The 19,009-nt window shown below is 38.4% G+C and overlaps 1 protein-coding gene across 1 annotated transcript in view; it reads right to left on the bottom strand.

Annotated features, from left to right (window-relative positions):
* Positions 1–773: 773 nt before the first annotated feature.
* The window catches only part of RAB10 (RAB10, member RAS oncogene family), a 108,688-nt gene continuing 90,452 nt past the window's right edge, over positions 774–19,009 (bottom strand). The window contains exons 3-6 of the mRNA XM_049902702.1: positions 18,074–18,212; positions 6,964–7,053; positions 6,245–6,346; positions 774–933 (exon numbers count right to left, since the gene is read on the bottom strand). Coding sequence (XP_049758659.1) covers positions 850–933; positions 6,245–6,346; positions 6,964–7,053; positions 18,074–18,212 — 415 coding nt within the window. The 3' untranslated portion in view covers positions 774–849. The remainder of the gene's footprint in view (positions 934–6,244; positions 6,347–6,963; positions 7,054–18,073; positions 18,213–19,009) is intronic.

The raw sequence follows: 19,009 nt of genomic DNA, 5'->3' as shown, positions 1-19,009 counted from the left end.
CCCCCTTTCATTTTTAAATAACTCATACCATGGGTTGGGGAGAGAGGGAGAAGCAAAAAAGCAGCATGCAGGAGGGAGAGAAACAAAAAAGTGGCCAAGGAAAAGAAATGGTGGGCAGGAATAGTTTTAAATATCAAGGCCACTTAAAATGAGACCCAGCAAACCAAAGCTATCATTTCTGCATTATCCATTGTCCTCAATGAATTACTCTGAAAATTACAGTCAAGCAAACCACAAACATTTTACTGGTTTATGTTTGGGTGATATGTCTCCTGCACATGCTTCCACCAAAACAAAAAAAGAAAAACCAAAGAAGTTCCTTTCCACATAAGGCACAGGACAAAATTAACCCCATTTACATATTCAAGGCGAAATGAGCGTTTTCCTGGCTTTTGTTTGTTTCTTTCTTTCGCTATCACATGTCTATAGATTATAGGGACTCAAGCACATTATCCATGACAGAAAATTCCACTGTTGTACAAAATAAAATTGTTAATTCTAACTTTTATTCTTATACAATTTGCAGAATAGAGTTGAAATGATTGCTATAGGTTTAATGTTGATAAGAAGAACCAGACTATAATACAACTGAAATGCAGTGGTGAGCTTAGCAAGTACATTTAAAAATGAAGTCACAGACATGATTTTTCTACACATTTTTTTTGTTGCTGTTTGAAGGAAATTATAAAGTCAGCAAGCAGTCACAGATGAAAGAACAAATAAAATAGGTGGATTGGGTAGTTAAGATGAGGAACAAAAATATCTGTTTAGGGTTAAAAATGGACAGAGTGGTTTATTTTGCAGCAAGAGAAAACGGGGTGGTGGATGGCCAACTGATGAATACAACGCTCAGCAACATTTGCTCTTCCAGCCTGTCACGCCTCCTCCACTGCTGATATCTACATTTTCACTGTTGGGCTCTTTTACAGGGGTCTGGAACAAACACACAAGGAAAGTACCCGTAAAAAAAAATGTTGCCATGGATAAATCAAGATTCAACAGTATTCTCATGAAATTTATGCAACGAAATGTAATTACAGTCACGTAACTTTTTTTTTTCCCCCATGCAAAATAAAGATTTGGAAGTTTCCTTTTTGGTCTTCATTTTGCCTGTTTCTTCTAAGCTGTGAAATGTCTGGACGCCTCCTGGCATCCCTTTATAGTTCATGAAGTCTGCTCTGCCCCAACTTTTGAATACAGGCTTGTTATCTCTTAGCCCTGACCTCTAAGTAATTTTAGTACTTGAACAGCATCATCACGCACATTAGCTTGACAATGTTGGCTCATGTTTAACTTTACATTAGAGAAACAAAGCAGGCCTTTTCAAGTTTAGTAAGTTGCCGTTTGAGACTGGAGTTTGTAATACTGTACCATAGCTTAAAAAAGGCAATCCCAATTATGACATACTAACATTTAACATTTAACATGGGGGGGGGGAGCAATATAATTTATGTTAAAAATGAATACAGAAAAAACCAAAAAGGTATACACCAAAATGTTAACAGTAACAACCCTTAGGTGGGTTTATGGGTGATTTTCATTTTGTGCGTTGTATTATCCCAATGTTTTATCATGAATGGGTGCTGGGCTTTGTCAAATGCATTTTCTGCATCAACTGATAAGATCATGTGGGTTTTTTTTTTTTATTATTGTGCTTTAAGTCAAAGCTTACAAATCAAGTCAGTCTCTCACACATAAACTTACACCTTGCTATATACTCCTAGTTGCTCTCCCCCTAATGAGACAACACATGCCTTCTCTCCACCCTCTATTTCCATGTCCATTCAGCAGCTTCTGACCCCCTCTGCCTCCTCATCTCCCCTTCAGACAGGAGCTGCCCACATAGTCTCATGTGTCTACTTGATCCGAGAAGCTCACTCCTTGCCAGTATCATTTTCTACCTTATAGTCCAGTCCAATCCCTGTCTGAAGAATTGGCTTTGGGAATGGTTACCGTCTTGGGGCAACAGAAGGTCTGGGGACCATGACCTCCGGGGTACTTCTAGTCTCTGTCTTTTTACGAGAATTTGAGGTCTGTAATTTTCTTTTTTGTGGCATCTTTACTTGGTTTTGGTATCAGGGTTATGCTGGCTTCATAGAAGGAGTCTGGGAATATTCCATCCTTTTCTATGCTTTGAAATACCTTTAGTAGCACTGGTGTTAACTCTTCTCTGAAAGTTTGGTAGAATTCTCCAGTGAAGACATCAGGGCCAGAACTTTTTTTGCTGGGAGTTTAATTGCCTCTTCAATCTCTTCTTTTGTTATAGGTTTATTTAGTTTTCTACCCCGGTTTGCGTTAGATTATCCCAACATTCCAAATATTACTTTTAAAATTAGAATACACTATTTTAAATAGGCACCCTCACAGTATATGTATAAAAGCAGTATTTTTTAGTGGTAGTTTACATAAAGTACACAAGTTTTAAGTATATACATCTTGATGGCTTTTTAGTACATACTCTGAAGCTACCCCATCAAGATACAGAACATTATCAATACCCCAGAAGGCTCCCTCATGGCTCTTTCCAGTCAATACTACTCTCTCCAAGGTAACCAGTATTTTAATTTCTATTACCACAAATTACTTTTTTTCCGTTCTTGACTTTAAGATACATGGAACCATATTTTATGTATTCCTGTGTGTCTGAGTTCTTTTGCTCCAAATCAATCTCTGAGATTTACTTGTTCTACTATGTGTAACAGTAGTTCACCAAAATGGAATTTAAAAATGGAAGATGTAACTGGGAACATGCTCCTTCATGAGCAGCCCACAGAAAAAAACAGTTAACCCCTGTGTGCAGAGTAGAATCGCTCCATATGGTTTTAAAGGGTGTGGCCTTTCCAACACAGACGGCCAGGCTGGGCTTCCAAGGCGTCTCGGGATGGGTTCGAACTTTCTGCTATTGCTTAACCACTTGGGCAGCCCAGGGACTTCGCTTAACTCATAATGCGGTACAATTTCTACGTGCCCTTTGAGTTCACCTACTTACTCTCACGGCCTCGTGGGATACTTCTCCTCCCTGTATGTTAAAGCTGCAAGTTATACCTTAAAAGGCCTTTGTGGGCTTTCTTGAACTGACTTTGCTACCTGATACAGATGTTTGAGAAAAAATACGCAGAAGAAGAGAAAGAGGTATCTCAGCACCTAACCCACAGGAAAAGAACATGGTTGTATAAGAAATACTCTTTCCCTGGGAACATCCAGGTGTGGGCCAGCTGTTAAACATATGGTAGTGCTTACAAGTAGGGGGGTGCCTATATTTATTTATTCAACACCTCAGTCACAGCCCATCTTTTTACAATTTAACTTAGGTCCTTCAAACAGACACTCTAAAAAGGCAAATATTTGTTGCAGAGCAAAGTATTTTAGACACAAAGTATTAATCAATTTATTAAACAGAACTTTAAGCTGCCTCCCAGCTAGTAAAGAGAAAAAGGCCACTGAAAAAGAAATGCTAAAGTGATTCTTATACATGCAAAAACATGCCCAACACCTCACTCGAAAGAGAACTGAAAATTAAATCTACGTTTTCTAAACTGTCAGACTGGCAAAGACCTGAAAGTCTCGTCATCCACTGTGTTGGCTGGGGTGTGAGTAAAAATACGCTTTCAAACACTGTAGCGGGAGTACGTATTGGTATAACCACCATGACAGAATCTGACAGCAACTATCAGAATTCCACAAGTACATATATGCTCTTTGGGCACTTTGGGAATCTGTCCTTCAAATATACTTGCACATGTGCAAAACGATTTAAATGTTAAGATTATTCACTACAACAGTTTATAAGACTGTAAGATTGAAAATCACCTGTTATGGATTGAATTGTGTCCCCCCAAAATATGTGTTGTAAATTCTAACCTCTATGCCTGTGGTTATAATCCCACTTCAGAATGGGTTGTCCTTGTTATGTTAATAAGGCAGGATTGGTATAGAGTATGTTTTGAGTCAGTCTCTTTTGAAGTATAAGAGAGATTAAAACAAGCAAGCCAGCAACAGAGATGGAGGGAAGAGAGACGACAAGCCACATGAAGTTTGCCCAGGAGCAGAGGCTCAGGAGAGGCAGGGACCTTCCTCCAGAGCCGACAGAGAAAGCCTTTCCCTAGAGCTGACACCCTGAATTCGGACTTCTAGCCTTCTAAACGGTGAGAAAATATATCTGTTTGTTAAAGCCAGCCACTTGTGGTATTTCTGTTATAGCAGCATTAGATAACTAAGACATCACCTGAATGGCCCTCATTAGGAGACTTGTTCAATTATGATATATCCATTCAAAGGAATAGTAATTATTCAAAAAGTAGAAGTACTTTATATTAAGTGAAAAAAAGTAAGATGCCAAACAGTATGTAGTATTTTACCTTATCTGTAAAAAAAAAAAGGGGGGGGGGGGAGGTGGGAATAAGAATGTATGTTCGTATTTACTCACAAGGCTACCTATGAAGAAGGGATGAGAACTTGGTAACTGAGGGCACTGGGGGAATAAATGGCAGATTTCTCTCTACTTTTATTTTGAATGTTTGAACCATGTGAATGAATTACCTATTCAAATAATCGAGTTAAAAATGTCTGAAATTGCTTGCATTCTGAAGTTAGTTTTTCTTACAGTCAACTCAAGTGAGAAAGCAAGGCACAAGAAAATGCTAGTCAGAAATCACTACCTGTATTTCACAATGCGGTGGCCCTGGTGGCACAGTGGTTAAAAGCTCAGCTGCTAACCAAAAGGTCGGAGTCCGAATTCACCAGCAGCTCCTTGGAAACCCTGCAGGGGAGTTCTATTCTGTCTTATAGGGTCACTATGAGTCAGAATTGACTCAATGGCAACAAGTTTGGTTTAATATAAGATGAAGGAGCCCTGGTGGTACAGTGGTTAAGCACTCAGCTGCTAACTGAAAGGTTGGTGGTTCGAACCCACCAGCAGCTTCTCAGGAGAAAGTTGTAGCAGTATTCTTCTGTAAATTATTACAGCCTTGGAAATCTATGGAGCAGCTCTACTCTGTCCTGTAAGGTAGCTATGAGTCAAAACTGACTCAATGTCAATGGGTTTCAATTTTTTTGGTGGGGGGCTGGGGGGAGCAGTTTAATGTAAGGCAAGTTTACATTTGACATTTTAATTCATAGCGAACTCGTAACTTTGCCACATGCAAACTCACGCCTTTGTCACGTCTGTGTATGTTTGCATGCAGGCATGTGTGCTTGTGTATATATGTGTGCACGTGTGGTATCATGTATAATTCTTAAAACATGAGATCACACCACACATATCATACCCTAAGCTGCTTTTTTCACTCATTACGTTACAGATATCCTTCATATTTATTTAATTGCTCTCAGCCTCTCTCATTCTCTCCAATTAAATTCAATTTTTGATCTGAATGGATTCTCATGGAAAACTTAATCTCCTAAAGCAGCATTTTCCAAAACATGATATACAGGAGGCCGACACACACAACTTTAGTTTTACAGTCACTTTGAACAGTAGTGACTGATGATATTTTTTAGTTTTGGACAATCAATTATAGCTAATACCTATATTTCACTCTAAAAAATTAAGTTCCTTGGTTTTAATAATTTTATTCCAGGATTTAATTTATGTCAATGTAAATATGAAAAAAATTTTTTCTTTTTTAAATATCAAACTCGATTTCTTATAATTGGCTCAAAAATTTCACTAGATTTATATTTGATATACCACCTCTACCAAAGCTTATGTTCTATAGATATATACCTTTTTTTGATCTGTGGGCTGGATCTTGAAGAAATACTGTTATTTCAAATATAAAAACAGGAAAGTTGCCAGAAGCAATGAAAATTTCTCCTAACCAATGTTCACTTCTTCTTTAGCATTTGTGTTAGTTTCTCTATATTTATTAACATTCAAAATATACAACCGATTAAACAAAGAATTAAGGACACATTACCAAATTCGGATTTTATCTAATCATTTGAGGTGAAGTATGAAAATCAGGACCAGATGAAAAGCCTGAAAAAGGAGTGTGAAACTGTGGACTAGACAGTGAGTGTGAGAGCAGAGAATACTAGTTACTACCACTAACTAGATCCTTCAGATTTCAAGATGGACCTAATCTCTCCCAGTGCCTCACTTCACTTTGGATAATTAGATACGGATAACATTACTGAACTTTTGGCAACAATACTACCCAAACATAATTTCTGTATGTAAGTCTAGTACTTTGGAAGAGACTTAATGTTCAACTAAGCCACTCAGATACTTATAGGAACTTACCTTTCGAAGGATATCTTCCGCTAATGTGAGGAACGCCTTTTCAATGTTTATATTTGCTTTTGCACTAGTCTCAAAAAATCTAATACCGTGCTCCCTTGCAATCTAAAACAGAAGCAAATTATCATAAAATTATCAAGTATGGGTTGCCAACCGACAGCATCTCAGAGGAAATACTATTATTCTAAAGACAAGTCTCAACTAGATTACATGAAACAGATTGTTTCAGTGGGCTAAGATTACAGAGCTCTTTAAAAAAAAAAAAAAAAGGCAATCAAAATAAGCCACACCGAGTTTATTTTAGGTATTCTAAATCAGATATTTTACTCTGTGGGCAAGCATAAAAGAAGCTCAAAGTGACTTAAGCTATCTCTAATCATTTCTTCTTATCCCATGTTCCTGACTGCCAAATTTGGAAGCATACTAATTGAAACATTTCTTTAAAATCTTAAGTTGAAAAATTGAGAATACTGATTTGCATTTTTCCCTCTTTGTAGTTTACATAAGGCTAAAATACTACTGGCATAGATTTGATTCCCCACAGCTACTAAATGTGCACTGAAAAATTCACTCAAATGATAAACTGTGGGTTCCAGCAAGCACACAAAAAAACATGTAAACAGCTCAGCACGCCCCATCATTGCCACTGTAAAAGCAATCAAAACGACTACCATCTTTCGAAAGAAAGGGCAGTGCAGCAGTTTCACATAGTAGCTTCTCACCTGTTCTCCTTTGCCTTTAGGTACAACTCTTTTATCGTCCATATCACACTTGTTTCCTAGTAACATTCTTTCCACGTCTTCATTGGCATGCTGAAATGGAATAAAATTGTACTTTTACATACTTCCGTGAATTACGGTTTAATATTCTCTAAAAATAATTCTCAGTTTAGGGTATTTCTATAGTCTACAAGTTTTAAGGCAGCCACCCTGAAATCACTCCATGCTAAAACTCTACCCAAATTCCTATATTACCTAGGAAAAGAAGCACAATTAATTAAGACATATCCCTCAGTTATTATTTTTCCCCTACAGGCAGGAGGCTGTCTAGTTTCTACGTATGTTCTCACCAAAAGAGATCTGAAACTGTAATACCTTATGTATAACCTATATCCAAACCGGGTTATGGTTTTAGATAATGTGTATCCTTGAAAAGCTTAGCTAAAATTTTTAGAGACCTTCAAGTCTCAAACCGCTTGGGCACAAGAAGATGATCCCACAGAGAAAAATCAGTTAAAAACCAAATGGCTGCCGTTAAGTCACTCCATTTCCTACAGCTGCGAGACAGAAAATCTAGGAAAATTAAAAAACGTGTTCTCGGTCTAAAAAAAATCAAGCTTGAGAAGGGGAAAAAAAGGTGTGAGTAGGGAGGGTACTTCTTCATGCTGGGGGAGATACCCTTATTAGAATCACAAGCTTAAGGAAGAGAAGAAATTATACAAAACATTATAAGGAAACTTCCCACTTACAGAAGTTCTGTGCTCTTACCTGAACTTAAAAAAAACCAGCTGCCACAGACTCCAACTTATGGTGACCCCCTGTGTGGCAGGGCAGGACTGTGTTCCACAGAATTTTCTTTTCTTTTTTTTACAGCTTATTTTGTTGCTGCTGTTGTTGAGAATATACAATCCATAGGGCTTTTGATCCTTGATTTTTTGGGAACAGATCACTGGGCCTTTCTTCCAAGCTGCCTCTGGGTGAATGTGAACCTCCAACTTTTTGGTTAGCAGCTGAGCGCAGTAACCATTTGCACCAGCCAGGTGCTCACTCCTACCTGAATTTAGTGCCTCCTGACTTGTTACTGCCTAAACAAAGGCAACCTGGCAAATATTCAATAATAATCAGCCACACACCAGGTACTCCTCATACTCTGCCATGTGCTAAGAGTCAATAAGAGGCATTCTTAACCTGGAATCTAGGGATGGGCTTCAGAGGCCATCAAGGATTCCCAGCAACCACATACAAAATTTTGTGGGTTATGTGAATAAGTACATTTTTCTGGGAAGATTCTAAATTCTCAAAGGGGTCCACAACCAAAAAACCAGAATCACTGCCCACAAAGGCCCCCAGACACTAATTGGAAAAATTATCACAGTCATCTGAAATAATCTACCAATACCTTGATCACTATCAGACAATGCACACTGCCAGAGATACTAACAAGAGTCTCCACTGAGACAGAAGACAATTTATCTAAGTCCTAGGCTTTAAGGGCCATTTATTCTTTTAACAAGGAGCCCTGGTGGCACAGTGGTTAAGAGCTCAGCTGCTAACCAAGAGGTCGGCAGTTTAATCCACCAGCCACTCCTCGGAAACCCTATGGGGCAGCAGTTCTAATCTGTCCTACAGAATCACTATGAGTTGGAACTGACTCAATGGTACCTAACAAGGACATTCTTCTAACAAAGGATACTTACAAGTTAAGGGATAAGCAGGCCAGTGAAAGAAGGCCAATAAATAAGTGATTGATAAGGCAGAAAAAAAGGTAAAATTACCTTGGATGTAAATTTAAAAGCGTTAGGTATTTTGAGCCCAGTGAAAAAATAGTCATTAAGCTTTAGCAATATGATTACCAATTTACAACCCTGCAGCCGCAGGCCCACATACGTTATTCTGGGGCTACTGAGGCCGCAACAATGGGCTCAAACATTGCAACAACTGTGAGCATGCCTCAGGACCAGGCACTGTTCCGATCTGTTGTACACAGTGTTGCTATGAGGCAGAACTGACTTGACTGGCACCTAACGACAAGGGGGAATGGGTAAAATTCCTTAGGCATTTATGGAATTTTAGAACAGAAATATGGCTCTAGCTGAAATACAGATTGAAAAGTAAGCCAGAAGAAGTCAGACCACAGAGCTCTGAACTCCCTTCTGAAATTCTGCGTCAGGTGCTCGTAGGGCAGCACCGTGTGACGAGGTGGCAGCCGCATCCTGGGTGCACTCTGGTGTTTCCCTCGGGCCCTGCACAGAGAACATCAACTGGATTGTGCCCTGTCTACCAAGATAAACTTTCCCCTTACTCAGCCTGGGCTTCCTGCTGGGTTTTAGGAGCCTTTTTAGGCTTGTACCAGCCATGACGACAGCAGGCCCCGATATCATTAAAACATCAGAAAGGCTTTTTCTGTCTCCAGTGTTCCTTTCTCTTTAGAATTAGGAAGTAGCCCTTTCCTCTGAGGGGCAGATCTGGAACTGAATCTGGCCTGCCTCGGTCCGTGTCAGCACACGGTGAGCCCCATATTACACAGCGGACGGCTCCACAGAGTTTTATTACCCAGTCTTTCTGCTCTGGTACCACTGGGCAGGTTCGACCCGCCAAACCTTAGGCTGGCAATCGAGCGCAGACTGTGTCACCTAGCGAACTTACTTAATCTGGCTCCTCCTCTGTGTAGGACTCAACTGTCCTTAAAAGGTCTCAGATACAGAAATGACAGACTTATATACTATTACCAAGGAAGTGATATTATTTCTCTGTTCACTAATAACACATCCCTATTTTAGGGACTTCTGAGTTATTATTTTCTTGGCTTAGATTATTATTACAGTAAAACCTGCAAAAGCTGGAACCTGCGTAAGGCAGAAGCCTATCGGAGAAGAAAAACTCAAGTATTTTCCAATAAAAGGAGAGAGAGAGAAAAGTGGTAAGGTTTCATCCTGTCAAAGGTGGAAAGCTTGTGAGAGCTGGAGAAACAAGGTGGTCCGGTCGAGTTCCTGCTCTCACAGATTTGACTGTACTTTTCTAACTATGCGCTGCTCCCCCCCTCCCCCCGCCGTGGTACAAACAGTTAACGAAGCTAAATGAAAGGCTGAAGGTTAGAGTCTACCCAGAGATGTCTTGAAAGAAAGGCCTGATGATCTACTGGGGAAAAAAAAAAAAAAAAAAAAAAAATCCCAGCCACTGAAAGCCGCTAAGAACACAGTTCTCCTCTGATACACGACTTGAGTCAACTTGACAGCAACTGGTTTCTTGTTTTGTTTTTTGTACATGGTGCCAAAGAGGTACTACTAAGGGTAAGAAAGGACTTGAGAAATAGCTAGGATACACTCCTTTGAAAAACAAACACACAAAAAAGGTCAAAACAGTATTTAACAAATCTTGACAGCCAAGATCATCCTTACAGAGCAATGCTGACAATAAAAATCAAGCAAGATGAGGTGAAAGTAGGCCTCACTGACAAACTGTTGTTACGGGCCATTGAGTCAGTTCCGACTCATAGCGACCCTATGTACAACAGAACAAAAACTGCCCAGGCCTGTGCCATCCTCACAATTGTTGCTGTGTTTCAGCCCACTGTTGCAGCCACTGTGTCAATCCACGCCGTTGAGGGTCTTCCTCTTTTTCACTGACCCTCTACCAAGCATGATGGCCTTCCGCAGGGACTGGTCCCTCCTCACTGTCAAACTAGGAGACCACTAAAACAGCATTCAGATGTACAGAGTTTCTCACATTTTCTTATGCATATTTATATCTTTTCATTCAGATTCACAGAACCTGTGTTTACAACCATATCAGGCAAAAGCACACTAAGAAAGGTAGGTAAGTACTCCACAAAGACATGTCAGTGAAGAGACATGTTTATGCAAAAGAACACACATCTCTATCCATATAAAACTACACACTTGGAGTGTAACTTCCTAAAAAAGTGACAAATATCCCAAGGTATTAATATAGAGAAATGAGTTAAAATTAGAGTTTCTAAATGGGAGTATGTAGTAAGGTGTATATAAGCTTATATGTGACAGACTGACTTGATTTGTAAACTTTCACTTAAAGCACAATAAAATTTATTTAAAAAAAGAGTTTCTCAGCTTCAGGACCCTTAACATTTGGCCTGGGTAAGTCTGTGGTGGGTGGCCATCCCATGTGTTGTGGGATGTTTGGCAGCATCCCTGACTTCTACACACTGGATGCCATCCCTCTTCTCCCTCAGTTGGGACAACCAAGAAAAACCTCCAGACACTGCAAAATTGCTAAATGTCCACTGGGAGATAAAATCACTCCCAGGTGAGAACCACTGATTCAGAAGAAGACTTGTCATCATTTGGTCAAATGAGAGACTCCAAGTAACTGAAAAGTCTCGGTAATTAGCTGTGAAACAATCAGAAACCAAGGCATATTTCACAAGCATGAGCCTCAAAGCTGTTTTAATATACGAATAGTAACAAAAGCCTGTTACAAAAAAAATCATTAAGTTGTAAAAATGGGAGCTAACAGACACCTTATTGTTTTACAGAACCTACGACTTAGGTAAGTTTACTAAGACTTGTCTAAAACTAAGGTCATAAAATCTTTGATCTGAAGTGCCTTTCTCTGAATATCCCCATAGCCAGGTAGCAGTGTTTCCTGAATCACCAAAAGTAATTCATGATATTTGATCTGCCTTAAATTTAAATCCATCATTCTCTTTCCACCAGCCCCATCCTCGTGTATCTTCTACTCATCTCCTTCAGGTCTCGGCTTAAACGGCATTCCCCTCACTTCCCAGGCTCCATGAGGTACATTTTCTTATACACTAACAAAGTATTCTATACTTCTTGCCCTTTACTCAGTAGGGGATCATTTTATATTGTCATGCTACATCCCTGGCCTCTAAGGAAGTGCCAACATAGAGTAGGAGATCCATAACTATTTGGTTGACTAATTGCTTTTTAAAAATTACCTCCATGACTCACACCTTATAGTAACCATAGGTGTAGGCAGCAGTACAAAAGTCTTGAGTTTTATAGTCTCGGGTCTTTGTTTTCTGTATCATTTTATAATTCATGTAATCTGAGCAACATGGGGCTGGTTGCTCTCCCCAGGCCCCCAACACACATGTGTGCACTCATTCAAGAATGTGGGCTGAAAAATAATACTATGCATCTTCAGTGGTTTTAATAAAACTGAGTCCTTCCAACTATTACTCAGTGGAATAACTACTCATGAATGGGTTATTACTGAGCTCTCTGGCTTTCATTAGGATATTTTCTAATCTGTAAAGGGCACAGCAAAAATCCATTTTTAGCAGCACTAAGTTTAACCCTTGTAAGTCATAGACACCCCCTTCCCCTGCCCCAGGCAAAATCATACTTGGAACTCTAATACATAAAACAAACAAAAGAAGGTGGCTTATTAAAGAGAAGGTGGGGGAAATCAAAGCCCTGCCCTGTCTGTTCAGTCTTAGCCTTATCACGAAGGAAGACTCCTGGAGGATCTTTAAAAAAAACCAAAACCAAACCCACCACCGTTGAATCGATTCTGACTCATAGCCACCTCATAGGACAGAGCAGAACTGCCCCACAGAGTTTTCAAAGACCACCTGGCAGATTCGAACTGCTGACCTTTTGGTTGGTGGCCGTAGTACTTAACCACTACGCCACCAGGGTTTCCAGAGGATCTTTAAGGAACCCTAACCGCTGCAGGCAACTGAGAAAACCTTTCATCCAAGGCAGTGGTTCTCAAACGTTTATGTACATATTAATCACCTGGACATCTACCTTGTCAAAGTACAAATTCTCATTCAAATAGGTCTAGAGTGGGGTTCCAGGTTCTTATTTCTAATAAACTCCCCAAAAATGCTGATGCTGCTAAGTCTACCAATCTCTTTGGGGAGCAAGGATCTAGGTCACAGACCTCATTGAAAGAGCACCTTTATTTAGACTCGGTCCTTTGTTCTAACATATGTGTACACACGTTACTTGAAACAAGCTAAAGGTAAATGACAGGATGGCATATATCTTCCACAGGCTTTTAAACAGTAACTTTTTTCACCGGACCATTCAAATATAATAATTTACAATATACTCATAAACTTGTGAAAAAAAAAAAACCCTACTCCACTGTGAATTAATTTTACGTTGACCAGGGGACTGTGGAGCGCGTTACTCCTACCATTCCTTTGGCCACTTTATTGCACTTTTATCAGAAGGAAGTGCAAGAAGTAAAGCTGTTTAAAATAAAACAGTAATTCAAAAAAACTTATTTCATGAAATCTTAACAAACAAGATGTGAAAATACCTTAAGGTATTTGGTTTGGAAATCAACCTTATCCATGACACCATTACAGGTGAATCAAGATCCCCTGACATGATGAAAAACCGAAACTGTTTTGGTCCTATGAGCACTGTGGGTCTCCTATGCAATCATATTTATTACTGCCCTGTAAGGCATTAAAGATGAGGAAATTAAGGTTTAGAGCTATGGTTCTCAAACTTTTGTGAGCATCAGAATTACCCAGATAGTTTCTTAAAACACATTGCTGGGCCCCACCTAATTCAGAAGGTCTGGGGCAGGGCCTGAGAATTTGCATTTCTCAAATTCCCAAGTGATGATGCTACTGCAGACTGGTTTAGAGCAATGTCTTTCAAAGTGTAATGAGTAAAACTGTGATTCCCAAGATTTATTCCTCATACAAAGTCTCATGGTGAAACATGTAACCAAATTTGGCAAAAACTACTATAACTTCTTTCTTAAACATTCACCACACACTAGAGCATATGGAAGGCTCGAAAGCCCCCACAATAAAGAGATCTGTGTAACTTATTTGTCCATAGAACCCTTTATGCCAAATACTACTACATTGTAGAACACACTTTAGAAAAAAGAGAATTAAGAGAACAAGCAAGATAACACTACTAAAAAACAGCACAACTGGGATTCTAACTTAGCTACTGTGGCTTCTCACCTCTTTCCATTATTCCAAAGCAAAGAAAACTTGTACTTGTCTCCTTTTGCTGAAGAAGTAATTGTAATGCAAGGTATTAAACCTCAATTCAGATTTTTTTGATTTTTAAAATATTTATTGTGCTTTAAGTAAAAGTTTACAAATCAACTCAGTCTCTCATACAAAAACCTATACACACCCTGCTATGTACTCCTAGCTGCTCTCCCCCAAATGACATAGCACACTCCTCTCCACCCTGTATTCCCCGTGTCCATTCAATCAGCTCCTGTCCCACCTCTGCCTTCTCACCTCATCTCCAGACAGGAGCTGCTCACACAGTCTCATATGCCTACTTGAGCCAAGAAGCTCTCTCCTTACCAGTATCATTTTATGTCTTATAGTCCAGCCCAATCCCTGTCTGAAGAGTTGGCTTCAGGAATCGTTCCAGTCTTTGGGTAACAGAGGGTCCGGGGACCAGGACCTCTGGGGTCCCTCCAGTCTGAGTCAGACCATTAAGTCTGGTCTTTTTATGAGATCGATTCAGATTTTTAAAATAACAGCTTTGTTGAGATATAATTCACATACCATAAATTCACTCTTGTAAAATATACAATTCAGTGGCTTTTTTTAATATTCAGAAGGCTGTGCAACCACTATCACTAATTTCAGAATATTTTCATCATGCTCCCCAAAAACTCATACCCATTAGCAGTCATCCCCCTTTCCCCCCACCTATGCTCCCAGCCCTAACCCTAGGCAACTATTACTCTACTTTCAGGTCTCTATGCACTTGCCTACTATGGATGTTTCATATAAAGGGAACCATAGAATGCATAGTCTTTTGTGTCTGGTTTCTTTCATAACGTTTTCGAGATCTGTCCAAGTTGTGGCATGGATTAGTACTTCATTCCTTTTTATTGCTGAGTAATATCCCATTGTATGGATATACCACATTACATTTATCCACCCATCAGTTGATGGATATCTGGGTTGTTTCCACTTTTTTGGCTATTACGAATAAATGCTACTATGAACATTCATTTACAAGTTTTTGAGTGGACTTTTTTTTTTTTTGGTATATACCAGGAGTGGAACTGTTGGGTCATACAGGAACTGCCTCTATGTTTAACCTTTTGAGAAACTGCCAGACTGTTTCCCAAAGCAGCATAATCAGTTTAATTACCACCACCGGCACTGTTTGAGAGTTTCAATTTCTCCACATCTTCACCAATATGTTATTGTCCACTTTTTTTGTTGTTCTTTTTATTTCTGTGGCCTACCTTTTTTATTATATCCATTCTGGTACGTATGAAGTCGTTTCTCACGGTGCCTCTGTCTTTCCCTAATGACTAGTGATGATGAGAATTTCTTCATGTGCTTACTAGTCATTTGTATGCCCTTTTTTTGAGAAATGTCTATTCAGATCTTTTGCCCAATTTTTAATTGGATTATGTCTTTTTATTGCTGAGTTGTAGGAATTATTTGTATATTTTACATATCCAAGTTCCTATTAGATATATGACTTACTAATATTTTCTTCTACTCTATGAGTTGTTTTTTCATTTTCTTGATGGTGTCCTTTGAAGCACAAAAGTTCTTGATTTTGATGGAGTAATTTATCTATTTTTTTCTTTCTTGTGTTTTGGTGTCATAACTAAGAAAAAAGATTTACTCCTAGAGTTTCTTCTAAAAGTTTTATAGTTTTAGCTCTTAAGTTTTTGGGTCTGATCCATTTTCAATTAATTTTTGTATATGGTATGAGGTAGGGTTCCAACTTTATTCTTTTGCACGGGGATATCCAAGTTGTCCCAGAACCATTTGTTGAAAAGACTAGTCTTTCACCTTGAATTGTCCTGGCACCCTTATTAAAAGCCAACTGACCAAAAGTGTAAGGGTTAATTTCTGGATTCTCAATTCTACTTCACTGGTGTATGAATGCCAGTATCACACCGTCTCATTTACTGTGGCTTTGTAGTTGAGTGTTAAAATTGGGATATGTCAGTCCTCCAACTCTTATTTTTTCAACATTGTATTGACTATTCTGGGTCCTCTACATTCCCATATGAATTTTAGGATCAGCTTGTCAATTTCTGCAAAAACAAAAACAAAAACAAAAGCAGCTGGGATTTTAATAGGGGTTGTGTTAAATCTATAGATTGCTTTGGGTAGTACTGTCAGCTTAATAATATTAAGTCTTCCAATTCATGAACATGGGATGTCTTTCCAATTATGCAGGTCTTCTTTAATTTCTTTCAATGATCTTTTGTGGTTTTCAGTACACAAAGTCTTACATCGTTTTGTTAAATTTATTCCTAAGTATTTTATTCTTTTTGATGCTATTGTAAATGAAAATGTTTTCTTAATTGCATTTGCAGGTTGTTCATTGCTAGCGTATAGAAATAGAACTGATGTTTGTATATTGATCTTGTTTCCTGCAACCTCACTGAACTCATTTATTACTTCTGATAGGGTGTGTGTGTGTGTGTGTGTGTGTGTGTGTGTGTGTGTGTGTGAACTCATTAGGCTTTCCTATATATAAGATCACATCATCGGCAAACTGAAATAGTTTTAACTTTCCAATCTAGATGCCTTTTTCTCCCTTGCCTAATTGTCCCAGCTAGAACTTCCAGTACAACGTTGACTAGAAGTGGACAGAGCAGACATCTTGTCATGTCCCTGATCTCAGAGGACACGTTTTCAGTTTTTCACTATTAAATGTGATTTTAGTTGTAGGATTTTTGTAGATGTTCATTATCAGGTTGAGGAAGTTCCCTTCTATTCCTAGTTTGTTGAATGTTTTTATCATGAAAAGGTACTGGATTTTGTCAAATGCTTTTCCTATGTCTATTGAGACAATCATGTGGCTTTTATCCTTCATTCTATTAATACAGTGTATTATATTGTTGATTTCATACGTTTAAGCACCCTTGCATTTTCTGGGACAAATCCCACCTGGACATGGTATACAGTCCTTTTTATATGTTATTTCTTTTTTATATATTCAGGTTCATTTGGTTAAAGTTTTATCTAACAAAATGAATATTAGGTAAAGCCAACCCCATATGTCAGGAAAAAAGTATCTCAGTTGGTGCTGGGAAACTTAAGCCATCCAGACTACCAAATAAAGTGAACTAGTTTCTGAATAAACAGTTCTTATTAAGCATGCTGTATGGCCAATCTATAAAATAAAGGCTAAGGAAATTCAAAACAGAGGCCTCCCCCTGCCCACCCAAGATCTGTGTATCTTTAATCATTAAAAAATAAAAACATACTCCCCCCTGAAGATTTATCACAGCAATGAACCCTCAGGATTGCTCCAATTAAAGACATTATTCTTGGATCTAATACGGGCTTGAGACTCAGTCTTTATGTATGCAGTCAAAACCTGCTTTAAATAGCTGTTCTTAATTTCAAAGCCTAGAAGGCAGCAATAAGGCATGAAAAATAATTTCAACAAGAAGCCACCTATGCTGAAGCACAGAGAGACATGCTGTGACACACAACTTTGCCTTATGAAAACTAACATCTTCACATGCAATGATATGGCACAATTTTTCTTGGTTAGATTTTTACCTTATTAGTACATTTATCTTTCAAAATGTCTAGAATACCACATTTCTACAACTAAAAAAATAAGTTTTGAAGCTACCATGAAAAAATTTTATTTATTCAATAAAAATCAACAGAGAAAGAATCCATTTAGAATTTAGAGAGAGCCACTGTAAAACCACTGGTAGCTACTATTAGGAGCCATCTTATGAGATGGTTGCACAGAGTTTTGGGCTCATTTAGTAATTTCCTTGGATAGGGCTCAATGGAAAAAAAAGAAAAAACCCGTTGCCGTGGAGTCAATTCCGACTAACAGCGACCCTACAGAACAGAGCAGAACTGCCTCATACAGCTTCCAAGGAGTGACTGGTGGATTCAAACTGCCGACCTTTTGGTTAGCAGCCTTAGTTCCTAACCACTACACCACCAGGGTTTCCAGGGTTCAACACAGATCTGCCAAAATGTTTAGGAAAAGACTGACAAAATAACATTAAGCTTTAAAAAGTATAAATATCTCAACAATGACTATTTCAATAATAATAATGGTATATTTGATGGGTTTATACCCTAAACATCAATTAGAATACTTATTCTTCCCAACCAAGCACATAAATGTGGGTTGATACACTTTCTTGGTCTTACCTCATCTATGTTTCTAAGCCATTTGCTGATGTTTTCAAAACTTTTACCATTGGTGATGTCATATACTAGCATAATACCCATTGCTCCTCTGTAGTAGGAGGTTGTGATGGTGTGAAATCGTTCCTGGCCTGCTGTATCCCTGAAATAAACAGTCAAGAATTTGTATTAAGCATTTTGATACCACTTTATTCCAGATAAAGAACAAAAGAGCAGAATAGTTTGGCAACACAGACACAGACTAAAACCCACCGCATATCACAATGCAAAACAGAATGGCCACTCATTTAATTCTTAAGTGGTCAACAACTATGGCTCTTACAAATACGAAAAAAATAAATTAGTGATTTACTCATATTAGATGGAAATAAGGAAGTGAAAACAGCGGAAAACAGAAACATGTTAAACTCTTCAAGTTACTTAATGAACACCAGCAAGCACCATGAAAACTGTTGTCAATTCATTTTACTTAGTGACTTAGTTGCTAATGAAATACAAAAGCGTGGGGGATTTTTAGAACATTAAAGGACTATGAGTCAAAAATGGCATAGCCATATATATATTTAGAATTTACAAAAGTTGTAAAGATAACCTCATTTATAAAAAACAAGATAGAACTATGTTAACAGGAATATTTATCTTTTTTTTTTTTTTGCACTTTCAGTGAAAGTTTACACACCAAATTAGGTTCCCATTTAACAATTTCTACACAAATTTTTCAGGTACATTTTCCACAATGTCTCAACATTCCATTATTTCCATTCTGGTTATTTTGTCTCCAGTAATCTAGTTTCCCTGCCCTGTTACATTGTCATCTTTACTTCAGAATTTACTGTTTAGATTCATATAGGTGATTTTTTAAAGGAGCAAAATACTCACAGGTAACGTTCTTTATTTCATGAGCCAATCTGTTATTTAGCTAAAAGGTGACCTCAGGGC

Source organism: Elephas maximus, chromosome 12 (genome assembly GCF_024166365.1).
Source record: "Elephas maximus indicus isolate mEleMax1 chromosome 12, mEleMax1 primary haplotype, whole genome shotgun sequence".
Classification (NCBI taxonomy): Eukaryota; Metazoa; Chordata; class Mammalia; order Proboscidea; family Elephantidae; genus Elephas; species Elephas maximus.
The sequence above is the reverse complement of the archived record's forward strand: the minus strand, read 5'-3'. Positions and strand labels throughout refer to the sequence as shown.